This window comes from Monodon monoceros, unplaced genomic scaffold (assembly GCF_005190385.1).
Source record: "Monodon monoceros isolate NGI ecotype Baffin Bay Population unplaced genomic scaffold, NGI_Narwhal_1 Super_Scaffold_12, whole genome shotgun sequence".
NCBI lineage: Eukaryota > Metazoa > Chordata > Mammalia > Artiodactyla > Monodontidae > Monodon > Monodon monoceros.
The window spans coordinates 117,811,926-117,832,725 of NW_021703768.1; the positions used below are offsets into that span (position 1 = coordinate 117,811,926).

Genomic DNA, 20,800 nt, shown 5'->3' on the forward strand with positions numbered 1-20,800 from the left:
GTGTGCTCTGGGGAGGGGCCGCCCAAGGCCGACCTCATGGCCTTCAGCCCCAGCCTTCCTCCTTGTCTGAGTTCTGCAGAGGTAACAGGTGAAATAGAACCAGATTCAGAACAGTTGAAAGAGGTGAGGTCGTATTTGAAATTTTCTTACTGTTTTAGCCCTCCTCACAGTTTTCTATTTAAGATTCTTCGATCTCAATTTTAAGATCGTTCTTTAATTTTGCTCATCATTATGGTATTTCATGAGTGTTACTGACATCATTAGTTTCATTATTCTTCAGATTGAAATCTTAAGGCAAAAGCCATAATATTGTTCATAATGTTAATAATTTGCTTTTGTTGTATTCTTAATAGTTATAAAGTATTTATTACCTACATAAGCATTTTCAAGAAACTCCACATTGTGAGTACTTGAGCATTTAGAAAACTTTTGCTTTAATGAGGCTAACCATAATTAAACACTTTAAAATCTCTTTATTTTTAAAATTTATTCCTCTACCCACATACAGGTTTTGTTTTGAACAGTGCCATAACTTTTAACATAACATCTTTTTAAAGGTGCATATTTCTTTCTTTTTAAAAAATCTTTTTTTGTTTGCTCCCTCCTCATTTTCCTCTAGACACATCACTGTTCCCCTGTCTGATAACCAATATGATTTCCTTTAACATTTTTATGTTCAGTTAATTATTCATTCACATGCATATACCTGGTGGGTTTTTTTTGTTATTGTTTCTTTTGGATAATTTATTAGAAGAGATAATCCATTTTACATTTCTCAGTCACCAATACCTCGTGGAAATCCCTACAAGTCTGACACTTTTAATAGCTGTGTAGTACTCCACACTCTGGATGTATCATTTTTTTAAAATTAATTAATTTATTTATCTTTTTATTTTTGGCTGTGGAAGTCCCAAATAATTAGCTTTTATCTTCCATCTATACCACAAATATTTTTCCTCCTATATATTGATTTGTTTAGGGTATATCTTGCCATATAAAAGTGTTTTAAAAATTTCTCTGTTTTTCTGTTATGGATTTTAAGGTCTCTAGGTTTAGTTAGGAAGGTCTTCCTTTGAGATTGAACATTCATTAATTAAATTCATTTAACAAACATTTGTTTTTAAATTTAATTTAAACAAATATAATTTACATATAATACTATATTAGTTTCAGATGTACAACCTAATGATTCAGTATTTGTATATATTGTGAAATGATCACCACAATAAATCTACTTAACGTTCATCACTATACATAGTTACAAAAATTTTTTTCTTTTAATGAGAGCTTTTAAGATCTATTCTTTAGCAACTTTCAAATATATAATACAGCATTATTAACTATAGTCACCTATAGTCATGCTGTACATTACATCACCAGGGCTTATTTATTTTATAACTGTCAGTTTGTCTCTTGACCACCTTCACCCATTTCACCCACCCTCCACCCCTTGCATCTGGCAACTACCAATTTGTTTTCTGTATCTATGAGTTTGTTTGTTAGATTCCACATAAGTTAGGTCATTTTTTCTTAATGTAGGCATTTATTGCTATAAACCTCCTTCTTAGCACTGCTTTTGCTTCACCTCATAAGTTTTGATATGTTGTGTTTTCATTTTCACTTGTTTCAAGGTATTTTTGAATTTCCCATTGATTTCATCTTTGACCCATTGGTTTCCAAGAGTGTGTTAATTTCCGCATATTAGACCATTGTGGTTGGAAAAGATACTTCATATGATTTCAGTCTTTTAAAATTTGCTTACACTTGTTTTGAACCTAATATCTGATCTATCCTGGAGAATGTCCATGTGTGCTTGAGAAGAATGTATATTCTGCTGCCCTTGGATGAAATGTTCTGTGTATATCCGTTAGGTACATTGGGTGTAAATTATAGTTCAAGTTCAATGTTTCCTCATTGGCTTTCTTTCTGGATGATCTATTCATTGATGAAAGTGGATATTGTAATGTTGTCTCTTAGTTCCTTCAGATCTGTTAGTATTTGTTTTATGTATTTATGTACTCTGATGTTAGGTGCAATTTATTTACAATTATTATATCCTTTTGATGAATTGACCACTTTATCACTATTAATGGCTTTCTTTGTCTCTTGTTACAGTTTTCTACTTAATCGACTTACAGTCGATTTTGTCTGATACAAGTATAGATACCTCTGCTCTCTCTTTTGGTTTCCATTTGCATGGAGTGTCTTTTTTCCATATCTTCATTTTGAGAGGGAATGTCTTGGAGGCAACATGTAGCTGGTTTTTTCTTTTTCTTTTTAAAACCTATTCTGCCATTCTATGCCTTTTGATTGGACAATTTATTCCACTTACATTTAAAGTAATAATTGATAGGCAAGAACTTACTATTGCCATCTTGTTCATCGTTTTCTGGTTGTTTTGCAGTTCCTTTGTTCTTTTCCTCCTCTCTTGCTATCTTCTTTTGTGAACTGATGATTTTCCATTGGGGTATACTGTGATTCCCTTTTCCTTATCTTGTGTGTACATATGTACTATAGTTTTTTGTTTGTTTATTTTGTGGTTACCCTGTGGCTTACTTGAAATGTCTATAGCTATCACAGCCTATTTCAAGCTGATAACTTTTATCACATACAAAAACTCTACTCTTCTACTCTCCCCTTTATTTTTATTTATTTTTTAAATTTTATTTTATTTATCCATTTTTTTTTACTGCATTGGGTCTTTGTTGCCACACGCAGGCTTTTCTCTAGTTGAGGTGAGCAGGGGCTACTCTTCGTTGCAGTGCGCGGGCTTCTCACTGTGGTGGCTTCTCTTGTTGCGGAGCACAGGCTCTAGGCACACAGGCTTCAGTAGTGTGGCACGCAGGCTCAGTAGTTGTGGCTCATGGGCTCTATAGTGCAGGCTCAGTAGTTGTGGTGCATGGGCTTAGTTGCTCTGCGGCATGTGGGATCTTCCCGGACCAGGGCTGAAACCCATGTCCCCTGAATCGGCAGGAGGATTCTTAACTACTGTGCCACCAGGGAAGCCTTCTTCCCTTACTTTATTTTTTGTTTTTGTTGCCATAATTGACATCTTTTTTAAAAATAAATTTATTTATTTATTTATTTTTGTCTGTGTTGGGTCTTTGTTGCTGCGCGCAGGCTTTCTCTAGTTGCAGCGAGCGGGGGCTACTCTTGGTTGTGGTGCATGGACTTCTCATTGCGGTGGCTTCTCTTGTTGTGGAGCACAGGCTCTAGGTGTGTGGGCTTCAGTAGTTGTGGCATGCGGGCTCAGTAGTAGTGGCTCGCAGGATCTAGAGTGCAGGCTCAGTAGTTGTGGCACATGGGCTTAGTTGCTCTGCGGCATGTGGGATCTTCCCGGACCAGGGCTCGAACCCGTGTCCCCTGCACTGGCAGGCATATTCTTAACCACTGCCTCACCAGGGAAGTCCTTGACATCTTTTTATATTGTGTATCCATTAGCAAATTATTATAGCTATATCTATTTGTTTTTAGCTATATCTATTTTTTACACTTTTGTTTTTTAACCCTTACACTAGAGTTAAGTGGTTAGTTATTATGCCGTCATATTACAGTATTAGATTATTCTGAATCTGACTATATACTTACCGTTATAAGTGTATTGTGTATTTTCATATGTTTTCATGTTACCAGATAGTAGCCTTTCATTTCAGCTTGAAGAACTCCTTTCAGCATTTCTTGTAAGGCACATCTAATGGTGATGAACTCCCTCAGCTTTTGTTTGTTTGGGAAAGTCTTTATCTCACCTCCATTTCTTTTCTTTTTTAAATTAATTAATTTATTTAGTTTTGGCTGTTTTGGGTTTTCGTTGCTGTGCGTGGGCTTTCTCTAGTTGAGGCGAGCAGGGCTACTCTTCCTTGCGGTGCACAGACTTCTCACTGCAGTGGCTTCTCTTGTTGTGGAGCACAGTCTCTACGCATGCAGGCTTCAGTAGTTGTGATACACAAGCTCTAGAATGCAGGCTCAGTAGTTGTGGTGCACAGGCTTAGTTGCTCTGCGACATGTGGGATCTTCCCGGACCAAGGCTCGAACCCGTGTCCCCTGCATTGGCAGGTGGATTCCTAACCACTGCATCACCAGGGAAGTCCTCACCTTCATTTCTGAAGGTCAACTTTGTAGAGAAAAGTGTTCACGGTTGGCATGTATTTTCTTTCAGCTCTTTGAATATATCATCCCACGCTCTCCTGGCGTATTTCTCCTGCTGAAAAATCTGCTGATAGCCTTATAGGGGTTGTCTTGTTTAATATAAACTTTTTTCTCTTGTTGCTTTAAAAATTCTCTTTTCATCTTTGATTTTATACAGTTTTATTATAATTTGTCTTGAAGAAGATGGTTTTGCATTGAAAATTTGGAGTGACCTATTGGCTTCATGAACTTGGATGTCCAAATCCCTCCCCGGGTTTGGGAAGTTCTCATCACTATTTATATAAGCTTTGTACCCTTTTCTCTCTCTCTCTTCTTCTGAAACTCCAGTGATTATTTCTTTTAATGGTGTCCCTTAAGTCCCATAGTCTTTCTTCATTCCTTTTCACTATTTTTTCTTTTTGCATCTCTTGATCAGATACTTTAAAATGATCTCTCTTGCTCCTTCTACTGTCTTTCTGTCACATTTCAATTGTCTGGTTCTATAGCAGCAAGCTGTTCTCCCTTGTTCTCAGTGGCCACTAGGCATCTAAAGTATCTTGGTTCCCTGACAGTTCCAAGTCAGGTGAGAAAGATACCAGTTCCTTGAGCAGCCCTCCAAAAACCTGAAAGGCTGGATTCACACTCTTCTTTCTCCTTCCCAAGGGAGCTAGCTGCCCCCTTGCTATTTTTTGTTCTTCACGGCTCTCAGGCATCCAAACTACGCCAGTTCCATCAGTTCTCTGAGCGAGGCAATATAAAAACTAGTCCCCCAGGCAGCCCTCCAAGAAGCTGAAACATTGGACACATGCTCTACTCTTCTCTTTCCCCTTGAAGGTGGAGTAATGAACCAGGGTGTTTTTTCCTGGTGCTGAGCTGTGCCAGCTTGGGGGAGGGGCTGATGTGAGTAAAGTAAAATTATTCTTATTTGTTTCAATACAGCTGTTTCAGCTTTATGCTCACTTAGGTACTCCCAACTTCTTGATTATGGAATTTTTGCAAGGGTATTTTATTACATATATCATTATGAATTGGTATTTTTGTGGGACAATTAGGGCTGGAACTTTCTATTCTGACATCTTGCTGGTGTCATTTGATCCATTTTGAGTTAATTTTTGTATATAATGTGATGTAGTGGTCCAACTTCATTCCTTTACAAGTGGATATTCAGTTGTCTTGATATCACTTATTGAAAAAGAATTATTCTTTTCCCATTGAAGTGTTTGGGAACCATTGTTGAAAATCAACTGATGAATAAATGTGGGAATTTATTTCTGGATTCTCAATTATATTCCATTGATCTATATGTCTATCCTTATCCCACTACCACATTCTCTTGATTATTGTAACTTTGTACCTAGTTTTTAAATCAAGAATCATTAGTGCTCCAACTTTGTTCTTTTTTATCAATATTGTTTTGGGTGTTCTTGCATTTTCTTATGAATTTTAGGATCAGTTTGTCAATTTCTGCAAAAAGCCAGCTTACTTTTGACAGGGAATTTGTTGACTCTGTAGATCACTTGGGGGAGTATTGCCATTTTAACAGTATGAAATTATACTATCTTCATGAGCATGGGATTTTCCCATTTATTTACATTTTCTTTAATTCCTTTCAACAATGTTTTATAGTATTCAGAGTATGCATTTTATATTTCTTTTGTTAAATTTATTCCTTAATATTTTCATCTTTAAAAAATTATTTATGTTTATTTATTTTGGCAGCATTGGGTATTCGTTTCTGCACACAGGCTTTCTCTAGTTGCAGCGAGCTGGGGCTGCTCTTTGTTGCTGTGCGCGGGCTTCTCATTGCAGTGGCTTCTCATGCTGTGGAGCATGGGCTCTAGGCGCGTGGGCTTCAGTAGTTGGGGCTCGCGGGCTCTAGAGCACAGGCTCAGTAGTTGTGGTGCACGGGCTTAGTTGCTCCGCGGCATGTGGGATCTTCCCGGACCAGGGCTCGAACCCGTGTCCCCTGCATTGGCAGGCGAATTCTTAACCACTGCACCACCAGGGAAGCCCCCTTCAATGAATTTTAAACTGTATTTTTTTTAAACTGTATTTTTGAGTTATTTTCTCCGTGGTTTCTCTAGAATTTACTATATACGTTATAACTTAACAGTATCTCCAGATTTATATTAACTTAATTCTATTAAGACAGAAAGATATTACTCCTATATAGCTCTTTTTCTTCCACCCTTTTTGCTTTATTATTATTATAGCTATTACATCTTATAGTGGGTTGAACTGTGGCCTCCAAAACGATATGTCCACTTCCTAACCCCTGGAACCTATGAAAGTGACCTATTAGGAAAAAAAGGACTTTGAAGATGTAATTAAGTTAAGGATCTTCAGATGAGTTCATCCTGGATTTTCCAGGTGGGCACTAATTCCAATGAGAAGTTTTTTTTTATAAGAGATAGAATAAGGGAAGACACAGACACAGAGGGAAGGCCATGTGAAGATAGAAGCAGAGATTGCAGCAATGCAAATAGCCACCAAAAGCTGTATGAGGCAAGGAATGGAATCTCCACTAGAGCCTCCAGAAGCCTCCAGTACAGCCCCTCAAACACCTTGATTTTGGATTTCTCCCCTCCAGAACTGTGAGAAAAACTGTCTTAAGCCACCCAATGTGTGGTAATTTTTTTTGCAGCAGCTGCAGGAAACCAATATATATCTCTATATATTACAAACCCGAAAGTACATTGTTATAATTATTATATTATATAATTTTATATCTTTTAAAGATGCTGAGAGAAAAAGGGAAAGCAATTATATATTTATAGTGTTTCTTTTTTTTTTTTTGTACGCAGGCCTCTCACTGTTGTACCCTCTCCCGCTGCGGAGCACAGGCTCCGGACACACAGGCTCAGCGGCCATGGCTCACGGGCCCAGCCGCTCCGCGGCATGTGGGATCTTCCCAGACCGGGGCACGAACCCGTGTCCCCTGCATCGGCAGGCGGACTCTCAACCACTGCACCACCAGGGAAGCCCTATAATGTTTCTTATTTGCCATTTCTGGTTCTGTTCATTTGTTGATGTGGATCAGAATTACCATCTGTTGTCCTTTCCTTATCTAATACAGCTGTTCTTCTATCCACCTCCTTTGTACTGTAATTGGCAAAGTTGTTTCATTTCTAAATATTATAGGCCCGGCAATACATTTATACATATTGTTACATACAATTGCTTTTTTAAAAGGAGAAGCCTCTGGGCATATCTCAGAAGGAGTACTCTTCCTCTCTCCCTGCCAGAGCCACAAGGGAATGTTTCTTGGATGTTCACTTTGAGAACCTAGTGGGGTTCCTGAAAGCAAAGCCCGTAAAATTGGGTGTAGGGGGCCCCAACTGTGCCCTCCAGGAGTTTCTCACTCTCAAGATAGTCCACAACTCAGCCTTCAGCAATTTGTCAAAATTTCCATTTAAGTGTTCCCTACCAGCCTCTGGCTCTAGTGGCTTCTGCTCCGTGGAAGAAGATCTTGGCTGTGACTCTCTGGATTTGCTTGTTTCTCCAGATTTCAGGGCAGAGGTTTTCCCTGTAAACTCAGTTCTCTGATGGGTTCAGGAAAAGTCATGTATCCAGCTTTTCCTCTTGTTATTATAAGGAAAGGAGTGATAAATTCTAAGCTCTTTACATGTTGGAGCTGAAACGGGAAGTTTGTTCTTTCTGTTTATTTTTCTCAGCCTTCTCAAATGTTTCTTCTTGTTCTTGACTATGTACCAAGCAGAGCCTGTTCACTTTTTTAGTGTTTCCAATGTGGCTTTAATTTCTGTTATTATATTCTGTTATTTCTGATTTTATATTTCTCTTCCATTTATTTCATGAATTGCATCAGCTCAGTTTTCATGGTCTTTTGTGGCCTTTTCATTTTGAAATTCTGTATCTTTGTTTTGAGTTCTTAATTCTCTGAGACCCTTTAAAATTGTTTCATAAATCTTCTGACTAGAGACCTCTAGAGACCTGTGGGGTTTTTCTGTTTTTTGCTTTTTGTTTTGGCCGGGCCATGCCATATGTGGGATCTTAGTTCCCTGACCAGGGATCGAACCTGTGCCCCCTGCAGTGGAAGCACGGAGTCTTAACCACTGGACCACCAGGGAAGTTCCAGAGACCTGTGTGTTCTCATCTGTTATTTTTCATATTTATTTTCTTATTCCTTCTTGTAATATTTATGTAGATCCTATGTTGGCTCTTTTTTGATTACTATTTATCTTTGAGAGGAGTTCCTTTAGGACCAGCTATCTGCAGGTGGAAAGTGTAAATGGATGGGCCAGCAGTGCTCTGGACTAACGTGATCATTTCCTTGTTTACCGTTCGTTAGAGGAGTTTGCGTGTACCTTAGCTTTTACATACCTCCAACTAATGAGAACTGGCAGCTGCAGAGCAATTTGTCATCTAGAGTTTTCTCTTAACTTTACCGTATTCTTAGGTTCACTCTTGAAACAATGGTGCCTCTGCTCACTATCACATTCAGTCCTGCTTTCTCTCCTATTTTGCGCTGACAAATGGGTTTACAGGAAAACGCTGCCTGATTTAGCCTATGTACCTAGGTGTTTTTGTTCCAAACAAGGGACCTTTGGTTTTATATCTCAGTGTGAAGCACTACTCTGGAAAACTCCAATCTACCAGCTTTTCCCAAGGTCTCCAGTGGCAGGAATCTTATCTCAGCATTTTCTCTTATCTTAGTTCAATCTTCATGGCACTTGGTAACTTCTCTTCATATATACTATGGTTGAAGTTCAAATGTTTTAAAGAGTTTCATCAAAGATACAACTTTAGGGCTTCCCTGGTGGTGCAGTGGTTGAGAGTCTGCCTGCCGATGCAGGGGATACGGGTTTGTGCCCAGGTCCGGGAAGATCCCACATGCTGTGAAGCGGCTAGGCCCGTGAGCCATGGACGCTGAGCCTGTGCGTCCGGAGCCTAAAAAGATATAACTTTATTAAATTGAAATGTTTATTTTCATTTATCCATAATTGATAGAAATCCCACTTTTTGTCTAGTTATTGAAGGTATGTAGGAAAGGTATGTTTTTTATTTTTAAGCTAATCATCTCATTGAGCTCTTTTTTAGTTCTAATTATTTTTTCTTTAATTCTCTGGGATTTTATGAGTAGAAAATTATATTACCTATAAATTTATCATCTAACAGTATATTTTATACTCCTTTCTAACACACACACACACACACACACACACACACTTCCTTATCTTGTGTTGTCCAGAATATCCAAGTCAGTATTGAATAATAACTATGACATGAGGTGTGGTGTTATGCTCCTGATTTTTCATGGGAAAAATTCTAGTGTTTTTACTGTTTAAAATTAAGATGGCCATTTTTTTTTGTGACAGCTGTCAAATTTTTATCAACTTTCTTTTAAATATATATCACAATAATGATCTGGAAATACTTTGTTTTGAAACTTAATATAATGTGGGATTTGTGTAGAGTCCTTTTTGGAGAATGTTGATAGTGTCTTTCTCAGATCTTTATTTTAGGTTAGGTGCTCCTAATAAACTGATGTCAGGTAGGGTGGTTGGTAGTGGTTGCAAGCCTTCCTTTTCAGCCACACTTGATGAAAATCTTTTTCTGAAGCTCAGAGGAAGATCTGGTGTGACTGCTTACCAAATATGTAGGAATATGAAGTTTGATATAGGTAAAATATGTGATTGAATCAGATTGGCTAGCTCTTAACACAATGACATTCAGCAAATTTGAGTTAAAAAATTAAGTATAAAAGTCTAGGACTGGGACTTCCTTGGTGGCGCAGTGGTTAAGAATCTGCCTGCCAATGTGGGGGACACGGGTTTGAGCCCTGGTCCGGGAGGATCCCACATGCCGCGGAGCAACTAAGCCCATGCGCCACAACTACTGAGCCTGCACTCTAGAGCCCGTGAGCCACAACTACTGAGCCCGTGTGCCACAACTACTGAAGCCTGTGCGCCCTAGAGCCCATACTCCACAACAAGAGAAGCCACCGCAATGAGAAGCCCACGTACTGCAACGAAGAGTAGCCCCCGCTCCCCGCAACTAGAGAAAGTCTGCGTGCAGCAACAAAGACCCAACGCAGCCAAAAATAAATAAATTAAAAAAAAAAGTCTAGGACTTTTTGATCTGTGGCTTAATAACATCTAGAAAAAAACAAATGTGAATTTTAGTTTTTAATCCATCATAAAAAAGGTATGTGATGCAGCTGAAAAAGGGTCTATGACATTTTAAATGATATTATATTATGGAGAAAAACTTGGTAGTACAAACTTAAGAAATTCTATAGCAGTGTGCCATTGGTAAGGTGTTCAAGTAAAAAAAGAAACAATGAATGACGTAGGCCAGGCTGCTATGTATCGAGATACATAGCCACTTAATTTACATGCCCAAAGCTTAGCTGGATATTTAAGAAACAAAACTGAGTGATACAGATCTCTACCCTCAAACAACTCCCACCCTGTTAGGCTTGATTTTAACACTATGTGAAGCTATTTTACAGGATGAAAATTTGCTTAACGTGGTTGTCATGTCCAGTCTTTTAATTTAGTTCCCATAAGTACATAACATACTCCCAGGGAATAATCTTAAGCACTAAGAAAATCTTATTTAAAGTACAGTATCCTGGTCTTCCCTGGTGGCGCAGTGGTTGAGAGTCCGCCTGCCGATGCAGGGGACACGGGTTCGTGCCCCGGTCCAGGAAGATCCCACATGCTGTGGAGCGGTTTGGCTTGTGAGCCATGGCTGCTGGGCCTGCGTGTCCGGAGCCTGTGCTCCACAAAGGAAGAGGCCACAACGGTGAGAGGCCCGCGTACTGCAAAAAATAAATAAATAAATAAATAAATAAATAAATAAAGTACAGTATCCTTTTGCTGACAAACTCTTTGGTGGGTATTCAGATTATTCTCCTGTTTGGCTTCAATATCTCTAATATGAACTTATGCATTGTGGCTAGAAATCTCTTGAATTTACAGATTATGGCCAAGTTTGGTGGGAGACCTTTATAATAACAGTCTTTGCAATAGAACCCAAGCAGAAATCAGAACAATGTTTTTGCACAGAGTCCACTTAAATTTGTACTTCCACCTAATTAAAAGCTTGAAAATATTTGAATTAGGAGACACTATGGAAAATGCCATAAACTGGCCAAATGAAATATTAGAAAGGACAGGTTCTGCTAAAGAGAAGTTTTGTTAATTTACGATTTTATTCACCTAGCAATCTTATACAAAACAAAAAAGTCTTGAGACTTTCTCATCTTTGGGATATCCAAATATCCCAAGTATCTCCTAAATGTTGCTTTCCCACAGATCCCAGTTTATATGAGCAAATATTGCTTTCCCACAAACTCCAGTTTATGTCAGTAAATACCACGTTCCCACAAATCCCGGTTATGCCTAAAGATAGGGAGGCAGATGGTGGGACAAATTCTACTAGGAGAGCTCTATCTACTTATTCGTGAGGCTAATTAAATCTTTTTAAAATAAACATCAGTGGCAGTTTAAACAGAAACAGGAGAAAAGGGAAGCCAAAAGTCTGAGAAGTGTGTGAATGGGGGAGAGTTTTTGTCAGGATTTTCCATGCTGATTCTCAGTATGTGTTTTCCTTTCTCCCCACTTCCTAATCCACACCCACACATCCTATTGATCTCGGAGAGGCAGAAGTGAGTGATGGCGTGAAGCGAGATCTTAATTCCTTGCCCAGGAATTGAACGTGGGTAGCCTGGATGAAAACCAGGAATCCTAGCTGCCACACCCCCTGGCTCTTGCTCCCAGTGAAAAATGCATTTCTCACAGAGGCAAAACTGTAAAAACAGGTACAAAGTTTATTATTAGAGACACAGCACAACAACAAGTGGGAGAGCACAGTTTGTTTAGTTAAGATAGAAGCAAGGCAGAGATGCACACCCAGAGAGAAAGGGTGTAGGTGCCCTCCTTAATGAGGAGGAGTTCAGTAAAGAGGTGGTTAAGTCATCTATATAGGGCAGTTCTTCTGGGTCTTTGTTTACCTTTGGCCAATTATCTGGTTTCTTTTTCCACACCTGCCCTGCCTTAGGACCCTCCCCAACATGCGTGCACAACAGCCCAGAGGCTATGGGATGGCCTTAGCATCACATATTATGGGGTGGTGCCCCCTCCCTTTTGACCCCCAAGGAGTCTTTTCTAAGCATGTGCAATATTTCCCTTGCCCCAAGGATGGGAAATGTATGAACTCTTGATCTTTTAACAGGGTTTAGTCCCACTCGGTCCCTGCCATAAAAATGTCCAATGTCCAGTTATTTATCCTATTTCTGTTGCTGGTTTTTACATCAAGGTGCAGATCTCGAAATATAGACTGGAGTCCGGTCATAAATATGTAGTTCTGGAGCCCGTTTATCTCTTGTATGTGATGTAAACAGGGGGCTGGTAATGAATGTCCGGCCTGGAGCTCATCTTCTTCTAACCCCAGGAAGTGTGAGCAGGAGGCTAGTTGTAAATGTCTAGCCTGGAGCCCATCTATCTCCTGCCTCACTATCCTCCTAAACCCGGGATAATAAGAAGCTTGATTGCAGGTGTAAAATTCACGGGCCTTCCAAAACTTGAGTACATCTCTCCAGATGCATTTCATCTGCTGCTAATGGAAAAGCAAAAAGTATAACCTTTTACCCCAAAGCAGTTAGCTTGGTTAGCAGCATTGAATTGAGAAAATGCAAATCCTAATAATCTCTTACACTGAAGTAGAAAATCAGTTTTGGTTCTGAAATTTGGTGAGGAATCAATTCAATTTTTATTAGTTATTTCACATCCTAATGAGGATTCCCCAATGATGGCTATGCTTATGACTCTACCGAACAACATTTCAACGGGCTGACAGGTTTCTCGCTTTAATTTTATTCAAGACTTGGCGTCAATGATTTTTTTGGTTCCCTAGTTCGGAAAGACAAATTAGTCAGGGGCATTTACTATATACTTACATTGCCTTATGTGGCAGCCTGCCCTACTTCCTTGGAAGAAATAAGGAATGGGTTTGTGATGGTCAGAGGAGACTGGTTCTTAGTGGCACACTGAAGTTACCAATCCCACTTTTAGTCTTAAACCAGAAAGCTGGAGCTGCCTATCTACTCCTGCCCCCACCTCCATTTTAACTGACAATTTAAAAAATTATTAGAGAAATATTCAAACATACACTAAAGTTGAGAGAATTGTGTAATTAACCCCATGTATCCTGTACTCAGCTTCAATAATTATCGATACTTTTAGGCAGTTTTCTGACCAGGAAATATAATGCCCTGAAAGCTTCAATTCTCTATCTCTACTTGGCTTTTGTCTTTCAAATTTTGGTTCCTGGGCCTTTGGACACTGCAATTGTATTAAAAGAAGGATTTGAGTGAGGAATTTAGTGTTTAATGTCAGTCTCTTTTTCAGCTCTCCTCCCTCTCTGGAGAAGCCACTGGTTATTGGGTGCTAGGTGGAATCTGGCAGTATTTATTGCGGCCAAGAGCTGTTTTTCTTAAAACAGATCACTGTCCCGATTTCCGTGCAGAAGACCGGCCAAAAAACAAAGCTGGAGAATTTATGGGTATCAAGCCAGTTCTTACCCCACCTCAGTGCTGTTTTCTAAACATTTACAGAGAGCAAATTTGCAGAACAGTTTTCTGGTCACACTCTGTAAAGTATCTCAGTACTTTCTCTCCCCTTCACTTTGCACGTCCTGTTTGGGGATGAGTTGTCAATCTTTCTGAGTTTTTGGTGCTAACCTCCTCCCTCGCCCACAGCGTCGGGGGCCGCTTGCAAAGCACTCCCAGTAGGGCCTCCTGGGGAACGAGAAGCTGCTGATCCGCAAAAAAGCGGAAACGTGAAACCGGAATTGAGCTCGCACGCTTTTGTGTCTTGAAAAGCGAGAATCCCGGGGAAGCTTCCCAATCTGCCTCTCGCTGGTAGCCTCTACTGAAATCTTGGCAGCTCCCGGGATATAAGAAGGTGCAGGAAGAGACTTAAACCCGCAGCGGAGAGGCTGAGAATCCAGCACGGAATGCATCCCAGCACTTGGTTTGTGGGCTCCTGTTTCCTTAAGCCTCGAAGGTGTCGTGGTTCACGGTCACGGTTCCGCCTATCAGCGCCTCCGCCCTGCGGTTCCTGTCGGAGTTCCGCCCTCTCCGCGGGCAATGTAGGGAGTCAGTGGGTCCGAGCGCCCGGGACCCGACGCTCCGCTTTCAAGCAGTCGCGGAGAAACGCCAGCCGACCTCAGCCCCAGTACAACCTCAACCTTAAGGGAGAGGTTGTAGACATTAAGACCGCGGCGGTCTCAGGGCGTTGTCCTAGGAAACGCCGTTTAAGGGAAGGCGTATTAGTTGTTGGGAGCGTCTTCCTTGCCCCCCGCGCTCGCTGCCAGGGCGCGGGGCGAGATCCCAGCTGGCTGGGAACGGAGACCGCGCTTCCCCAACGCCGGCGGTTTACCTCGTCTCTGCACCCCTAGGCGGCGCTGCACTCCTCCGCACCCGGTCCGCTCCGCTTTCCCAGACGGCTGCCAAGCCTCCAGTCTAGCAAGCCTAGCTCGCAGCCGGCCGGCCCCGGGCAATTCCGGTATTCGGAAGGCGAACGTCGGCGGTCTCTGCACCTCCAGTCGGCAGCAGCGGCCAGTCGGCCCTCGTTTTTTTCTTTTTTAAAACCACGGCTTGTCATCTCCGGGAGTCCGGAGCATGGTCCCGGGTCACCGCTGGTGGAACGAGGACGCCGAGAGGGAGGGAGGATGGTGGGCTGGAGGGTGGCGGTTCTATGTTTGTGGGTCTCCTGCGGCTCTGCAGCGGGACAGCTCGAATACTCCGTGTCGGAGGAGACCGAACGGGGCGTAGCCGTAGGCAATGTTGCCCAGGACTTGAGGCTGTCAGCGGCCGCTCTGTCCTTGCGGAACTTTCGCTTCCTTTCCAGCCACGGCGAGCCCTACTTCGAGGTCGATCTGGCCAGCGGAAGCTTGGTGGTCAGAGAGCCGGCGGATCGCGAACGGCTGTGCGGGGACAAAGCTGCCTGCGTTCTGACCTATGAGCTGGTGCTGGAGGACCCGCTGGAGCTGCACAATATTCACGTTCACGTCCTGGACACCAACGACAACTCGCCTCACTTCCCTGCCGGCGACGTGCAGTTGCACATTCCCGAGTTCCTGATGCCGGAGCCCGTTTTACTCTCCCTAACGCCCAAGATGCCAACGAGGGAAGCAATGGGGTGCTAAGCTACAGCCTGAGCCCCAGCCAGCACTTTCGCCTGGACATGGGGTCGTGCGCGGGTCGACGGCAGCGAATACCCGGAGTTGGTATTGGAGAAAGGGCTGGATCGGGAGCAGCGTGCCACCCACCGGCTGGTGCTCACCCCGGGACGGCGGGCCGCCGGCGCGCTCCGGAGACGCACAAGTCACCATCGTCGTGGTGGACACAAACGACAATGCACCTGTATTTGAGCGCTCAGTATACCGCACCAAGGTGCCAGAGTCCCCCCAACGGGACTGTGTTATTCCGAGTTCAAACCTCGGACCCGGATGAAGGCTCCAATGGGGAAATCCGGTACTCCTTAAGCAGTAGCACGCAGGCAAAGCTGCGACACCACTTTCACGTGCACCCTAGAAATGGGGAATTGCGGGTAGCTGCTTCACTGGGTCCGCCTGAAACGCTGTTGGAGGCATACATCGAGGCGAGGGATGAAGGCGCCTTCGGTCTAGCCAGCACCGCCAAACTGCTGGTGGAAGTGACTGATGTGAACGATCACGATCCCTATGTGAACCACCCCACTTTCTCCAGGCCAGTTTCCGAGGACACCGCCGCTGCACAGTGATTGCTCTCAGTGTAAGGGATGAGGACCTTGGTCCCAATGGTAAGGTCGTTTGTAGCATGTCCACTGGAGGCCCTTTTAAGCTGAAGGCTTCCTTTGACAACTACTACAGCTTGCTGACTGGTGGGCCGTTGGACCGGGAGCAGGCCAGTGAATACCAGGTCCTGATCACTGCCTTAGATGGTGGCTCGCCCCCACTTAGCACCCGCAGGACACTGACTGTGTCAGTTGCTGATGTGAACGACAATACACCAAACTTTCCTCAACCGAAACAGGAACTTCTTGTGGCAGAAAACAATGGCCCTGGGACCTCCCTAGGATGTGTGTTTGCCCAGGACCCAGATCTGGGGAAGAATGGTGTCATCTTTTATGAGCTGTTGGATATTATCTCTGAAGGGCAGGCAGCCTCTAACTTGGTGGCAGTAGATTCCTCCAGTGGGGCTATCACTGCCAAAATTTCCTTTGACTTTGAGCAGCTCAGGGAGTGTCACTTCCAAGTGGAAGCCCAGGATGGTGGCATTCCTCCCAGAAGTGCAACAGTGACTGTGAACTTGTTTGTGGTAGACAGGAACGACAATGCTCCAGTCATCTTGTTTCCCTTGCCCAGAAATGGCTCTGTCCCAGTGGAAATTGTGCCCCACTCTGCCAGAACAGGACACCTGGTCACAAAAGTGGTAACAGAGGATGCAGACGGTGGCTCCAATGCTTGGCTTTCTTACCACATCTCTCAGGCTTCTGACTCGAGCCTTTTTAGAATTTCAGCCAATATGGGAGAGCTCCATACTGCTCGCTTAGTTCTTCCCGCTGATGCAGTTAAACAGAGGGTGGTGGTAGTGGTTCGGGACCATGGAGACCCATCACTTTCCACCTGTGTCACACTGGGCGTTCTGTTGAGCAACTCTGTCCCTCGGGTCCTTCCAGACTTTGAAGATGGCTGGGAAAAAGGCGGGCACCTTTCTGCCCAGAACCTGTATTTAGTAGTTGCCCTGGCCTGTATTTCCTTTTTATTTCTGGGGTGCTTACTTTTCTTTGTGAGTAGCAAGTTGAGCCAGATCCCAGGTTGTTGCTCTCAGAGCTGCTGTCGCTCTCCAGAGGAGTTGAGATATGGGAGCAAGATGGCTTTGAATCCTTGCATGACATCTGCCACAATAGATGTCACTACAGTCGAAAGACTTTCTCAGACCTACCTCTGTCGGGCCTCTCTGGGACTTGGTTCTGACAATAACAGTTTGCTGTTGCGTGGGGAATACAGTGCTGCTGACCTGAGAAATTTGGCCTCTGGGATAGAACTGAATGTGCCAATATCCTGTATTCAGATTCACAATAGGAAAGGGGATCATGCAAATGTAAATGCCGTGGTAAGCAAATTTTATGGGATTTGATTCCCTTGACCAGGAAATGACCACTAGCTATTTCTGAAATGTTTCTTAGATGAGCCTTTGGCAACATTTAATCCAATGAATTGAATGCTCCTGCTTAGCATCCCCTGTGCTAAGGATTCTGGGAAGATATAGGCATTAAAAGAGACTGACCTTGGCCTCAAGAAGGTTACAGAAAGCAAGGTAAGAAATTCAAACCTATTACAGAACAACTAAAATAATATAGCATAAAGGTCTAAAATTTTAAAAAAAGCACCAAAGTTTCTGGTACAGGTAATAAACAACCTGGGGGGTCTTTTTAAAAAATATTTATTTTTATTTACTTATTTTTGGCTGTGTTGGGTCTTCGTTGCTGCTCGTGGGCTTTCTCTAGTTGTGGTGAGCAGGGGCTACTCTTTGTTTCAGTGCGTGTACTTCTCATTGCGGTGGCTTCTCTTGTTGCAGAGCCCAGGCTCTAGGCATGCAGGCTTCAGTAGTTGTGGCACACGGGCTCAGTGCTCTAGAGCACAGGCTCTAGTAGTTGTGGCACATGGGCTTCGTAGCTCCGCGGCATGTGGGATCTTCCCGGACCAGGGCTTGAACCTGTGTCCCCTGCATTGGCAGGTGCATTCTTAACCACTGTGCCACCAGGGAATTCCCCTGGGGTGTCTTTAAATAATTCCTTTTACGAATTTCTTTAAGGAATTACTTAAAGCAAATATCCCTTCATTAGAAGTATTTTGAGCAACAGATATGTGTAAGGCATTCTGATTCCTAAGGTGAGAATGAAAATTATGTAAGAGTCTTTGTGTAATACAAACTTAATATCATGGATGATGAGACGTTTATTCAAACCATTACAATACATGATTTAAAAATGATGATAACCTAAAACATGTAAAAGTAAATTGCAGTGGATGTTCAAAGAAGGGAGAGAGATAACATGAGAGAACATCTAGGCAGGGAGGAGGAAATCATAGGAAGCTTTGTGGTAGAGATAGCTGTTGAATTGGATTGTGAATGCTATACCGTTTAATAAAATGCAGCATACTCTCTAGGCTATATTTTACAATAAGCCCCGTTTTGACAAAGTAGTCTTTTTTTAGAATGATACTCCAAAACACAGCTAATAGTTCCACACAGTGTTTGTAAGTACATAAAAATTCTAGGCATATCGCAAAACACCTATTTGTACTGACAGAAAGAAGATAAGATGATTGGGTATAGGACTTGACAACCTTTTATTTTGTGTTCTTATTGATATATTTCACAAAGAAGACAGATGAGTAATTGTTATGTCAGAAACATTTGTGTGTTCAAAGGTGCACTTACCATTCAAAGTCCATTCAACTTGGATTTAATATTATTATTTTAGAAACCAGTATACTTAGAAGTAAGTAAATACCATATTTGGGAGTAATGCATCTAATAAAATTAAATTATACCTCAGTTTATCTGTTTGGCATTTCAAAACTTTCTGAGTGGAGTGGGAGCAATTGGCTTAGCAATTTTACAATATTACTTTCCAACTTCTCATAGAGATCATGGATACAAGAGAAATGTTGTGCAGAAATTAGGGAAGGGAACGAAGGGAATGTTCTACTCTTCTAGGTAATAAGAGAGAAAATTGGATAAGTTATTTTCCTTCAAATAATTATGTTAACTGCAAATAAAATAGATATGCATCCATTATAATTTTGCATAATTAATATTCACACATGATATAATGGAATCCAATATATATGATTAGTAAATACTTGCTGATGAATGAATAATTAAATTTGTGAATATATTAATTGGCTGGAAACACTCTTCAACATAGAGGGAAAAACTTTAACTTAACTTTTATCTTTACGTGTATATATAGTTAACAGTTTAAAGGCTATTTTCAAACATATTAGTTTCTTCCTTATGATATATAATCATGAAACAACACAACAGGGATTTTCTGGTCCTAGAGCTAGCATGAAAAATCTCAGTGCTGTGTTCTGGGGTTAAATAAGAGTCCAGTTCCTGTAGGTAACGAAGTGATTAGTAGGGATGCACATCATAACACTGTGAACTTTGCAGTGAATGAAAATTAAAATGCAGTTAATTTTAAGGGAGAAAATTGGTGCACAAAATGTTAGTATTTCAGGTATCAAAACACAGTGTATAAACTCTATTAAGAAAATTCACCATTTATTTCTTTTATTTCATTGCTTTCTGTAACAAGGAGAGATAAGGATACCAGCAATGTCTATGCAGTTTGAGAATCAGGAATTGTTTGAGAGAAACATTTTGACTAGACTACAAAGGAAACATAAGTAAGTGATAAGAAGATCAATGGATCTGAGAGTTAGAAGGAAAATTATCTACTTAAAAGGAAAAAAAAATGTAGTTAATAACAGAGGAAAATGTCCCCTGCCACAGAATTTTTAAACTTATGTGAGTGATAAAGTAACAGAGATATACTGTTTAGACGTGCAGGGCTATTGTGCCATCTCACTCATCCAGTTGCACAGTCTTTTTCCATCATTGTTGATATTTCACTTTTTAGGTTGTTCATTGTCTGTTAATTTTTGTGGGCTGGATAATTCCTCATATATATAGAAAGTTTGATGTATAAAAACATGGGGAAAATAACTTCTGTAAAGCTGTAGTATTTGTAATTCAACACAGGCATTTATTATTTACTTCTTCCTATCCAAGTGCATATTGATCCAATCTTGATTCTTTAGAAAAGAATGCTTATCATAGTGTTCACTGAATGCCTTAAGAACAACTACAGAATTCTAGAAATAAGGTATTTGTTGCTTCAGTTTTATAAAACATATATCCTTTGAAAAGTGTGAAATTTCATAATTTTAACTGTGTGCCTGAGTCACACAGAATCATGTTGATGCATATGTGTTTATATTTTGTTCTAACTCTAAGCTCTTCTGTCTTATTTTAGTTTAGAGTGTATGTTAGTATAATTTACAATACTAAAAAAAATTAACTTACGAAATTCAGGAAGAAAAAAAATTCAGGAAAACCTTTTATCTATATCTCTTCTTTGTTAATATTTAACAGATATAACCAAAATTGACCCACTGTGCAACAAGTAGACAACACGAGTTTCATGGCAATTTTTTCTGTTAAAATTCTTGATAGGGCTTCCCTGGTGGTGCAGTGGTTGAGAGTCCGCCTGCCGATGCAGGGGACACGGGTTCGTGCCCCGGTCTGGGAAGATACTCCGCGGCTCGGCACGTGAGCCATGGCCGCTGAGCCTGTGCGTCCGGAGCCTGTGCTCCGCAACCGGAGAGGCCACAACAGTGAGAGGCCCGCGTGCCGCCAAAAAAAAAAAAAAAATTCTTGATAGACAATTTAATTTTTTAGATGGTATCTGAGGTGTAAACTCTACTATTTAAAATTAGTTGCATTGGCAATTTTTTAAGGTAGTAAATATTAATGTAGCAAAAACGCACAACAGCATACAACTGACGTTATTAAAAATTCCACATGAAAATTATATTTTAAACATACCAGTGTTTTATTAGTGTATCGTTCTTCTGGGATTAAAGCAGT

General features: G+C 41.4%; 2 protein-coding genes across 3 annotated transcripts in view; both read left to right on the forward strand.

Moving 5' to 3' along the window:
• The window catches only part of LOC114892331 (protocadherin alpha-C2), a 209,000-nt gene that overhangs the window by 117,452 nt on the left and 70,748 nt on the right, over positions 1–20,800 (forward strand). The window lies entirely within an intron of this gene.
• Positions 14,824–17,275, forward strand: PCDHAC1 (protocadherin alpha subfamily C, 1). Its single transcript, XM_029217101.1, is given in 6 exon segments — positions 14,824–15,238; positions 15,241–15,347; positions 15,349–15,437; positions 15,439–15,558; positions 15,560–15,885; positions 15,888–17,275. Coding segments are annotated over 6 exon segments (2,445 nt in total).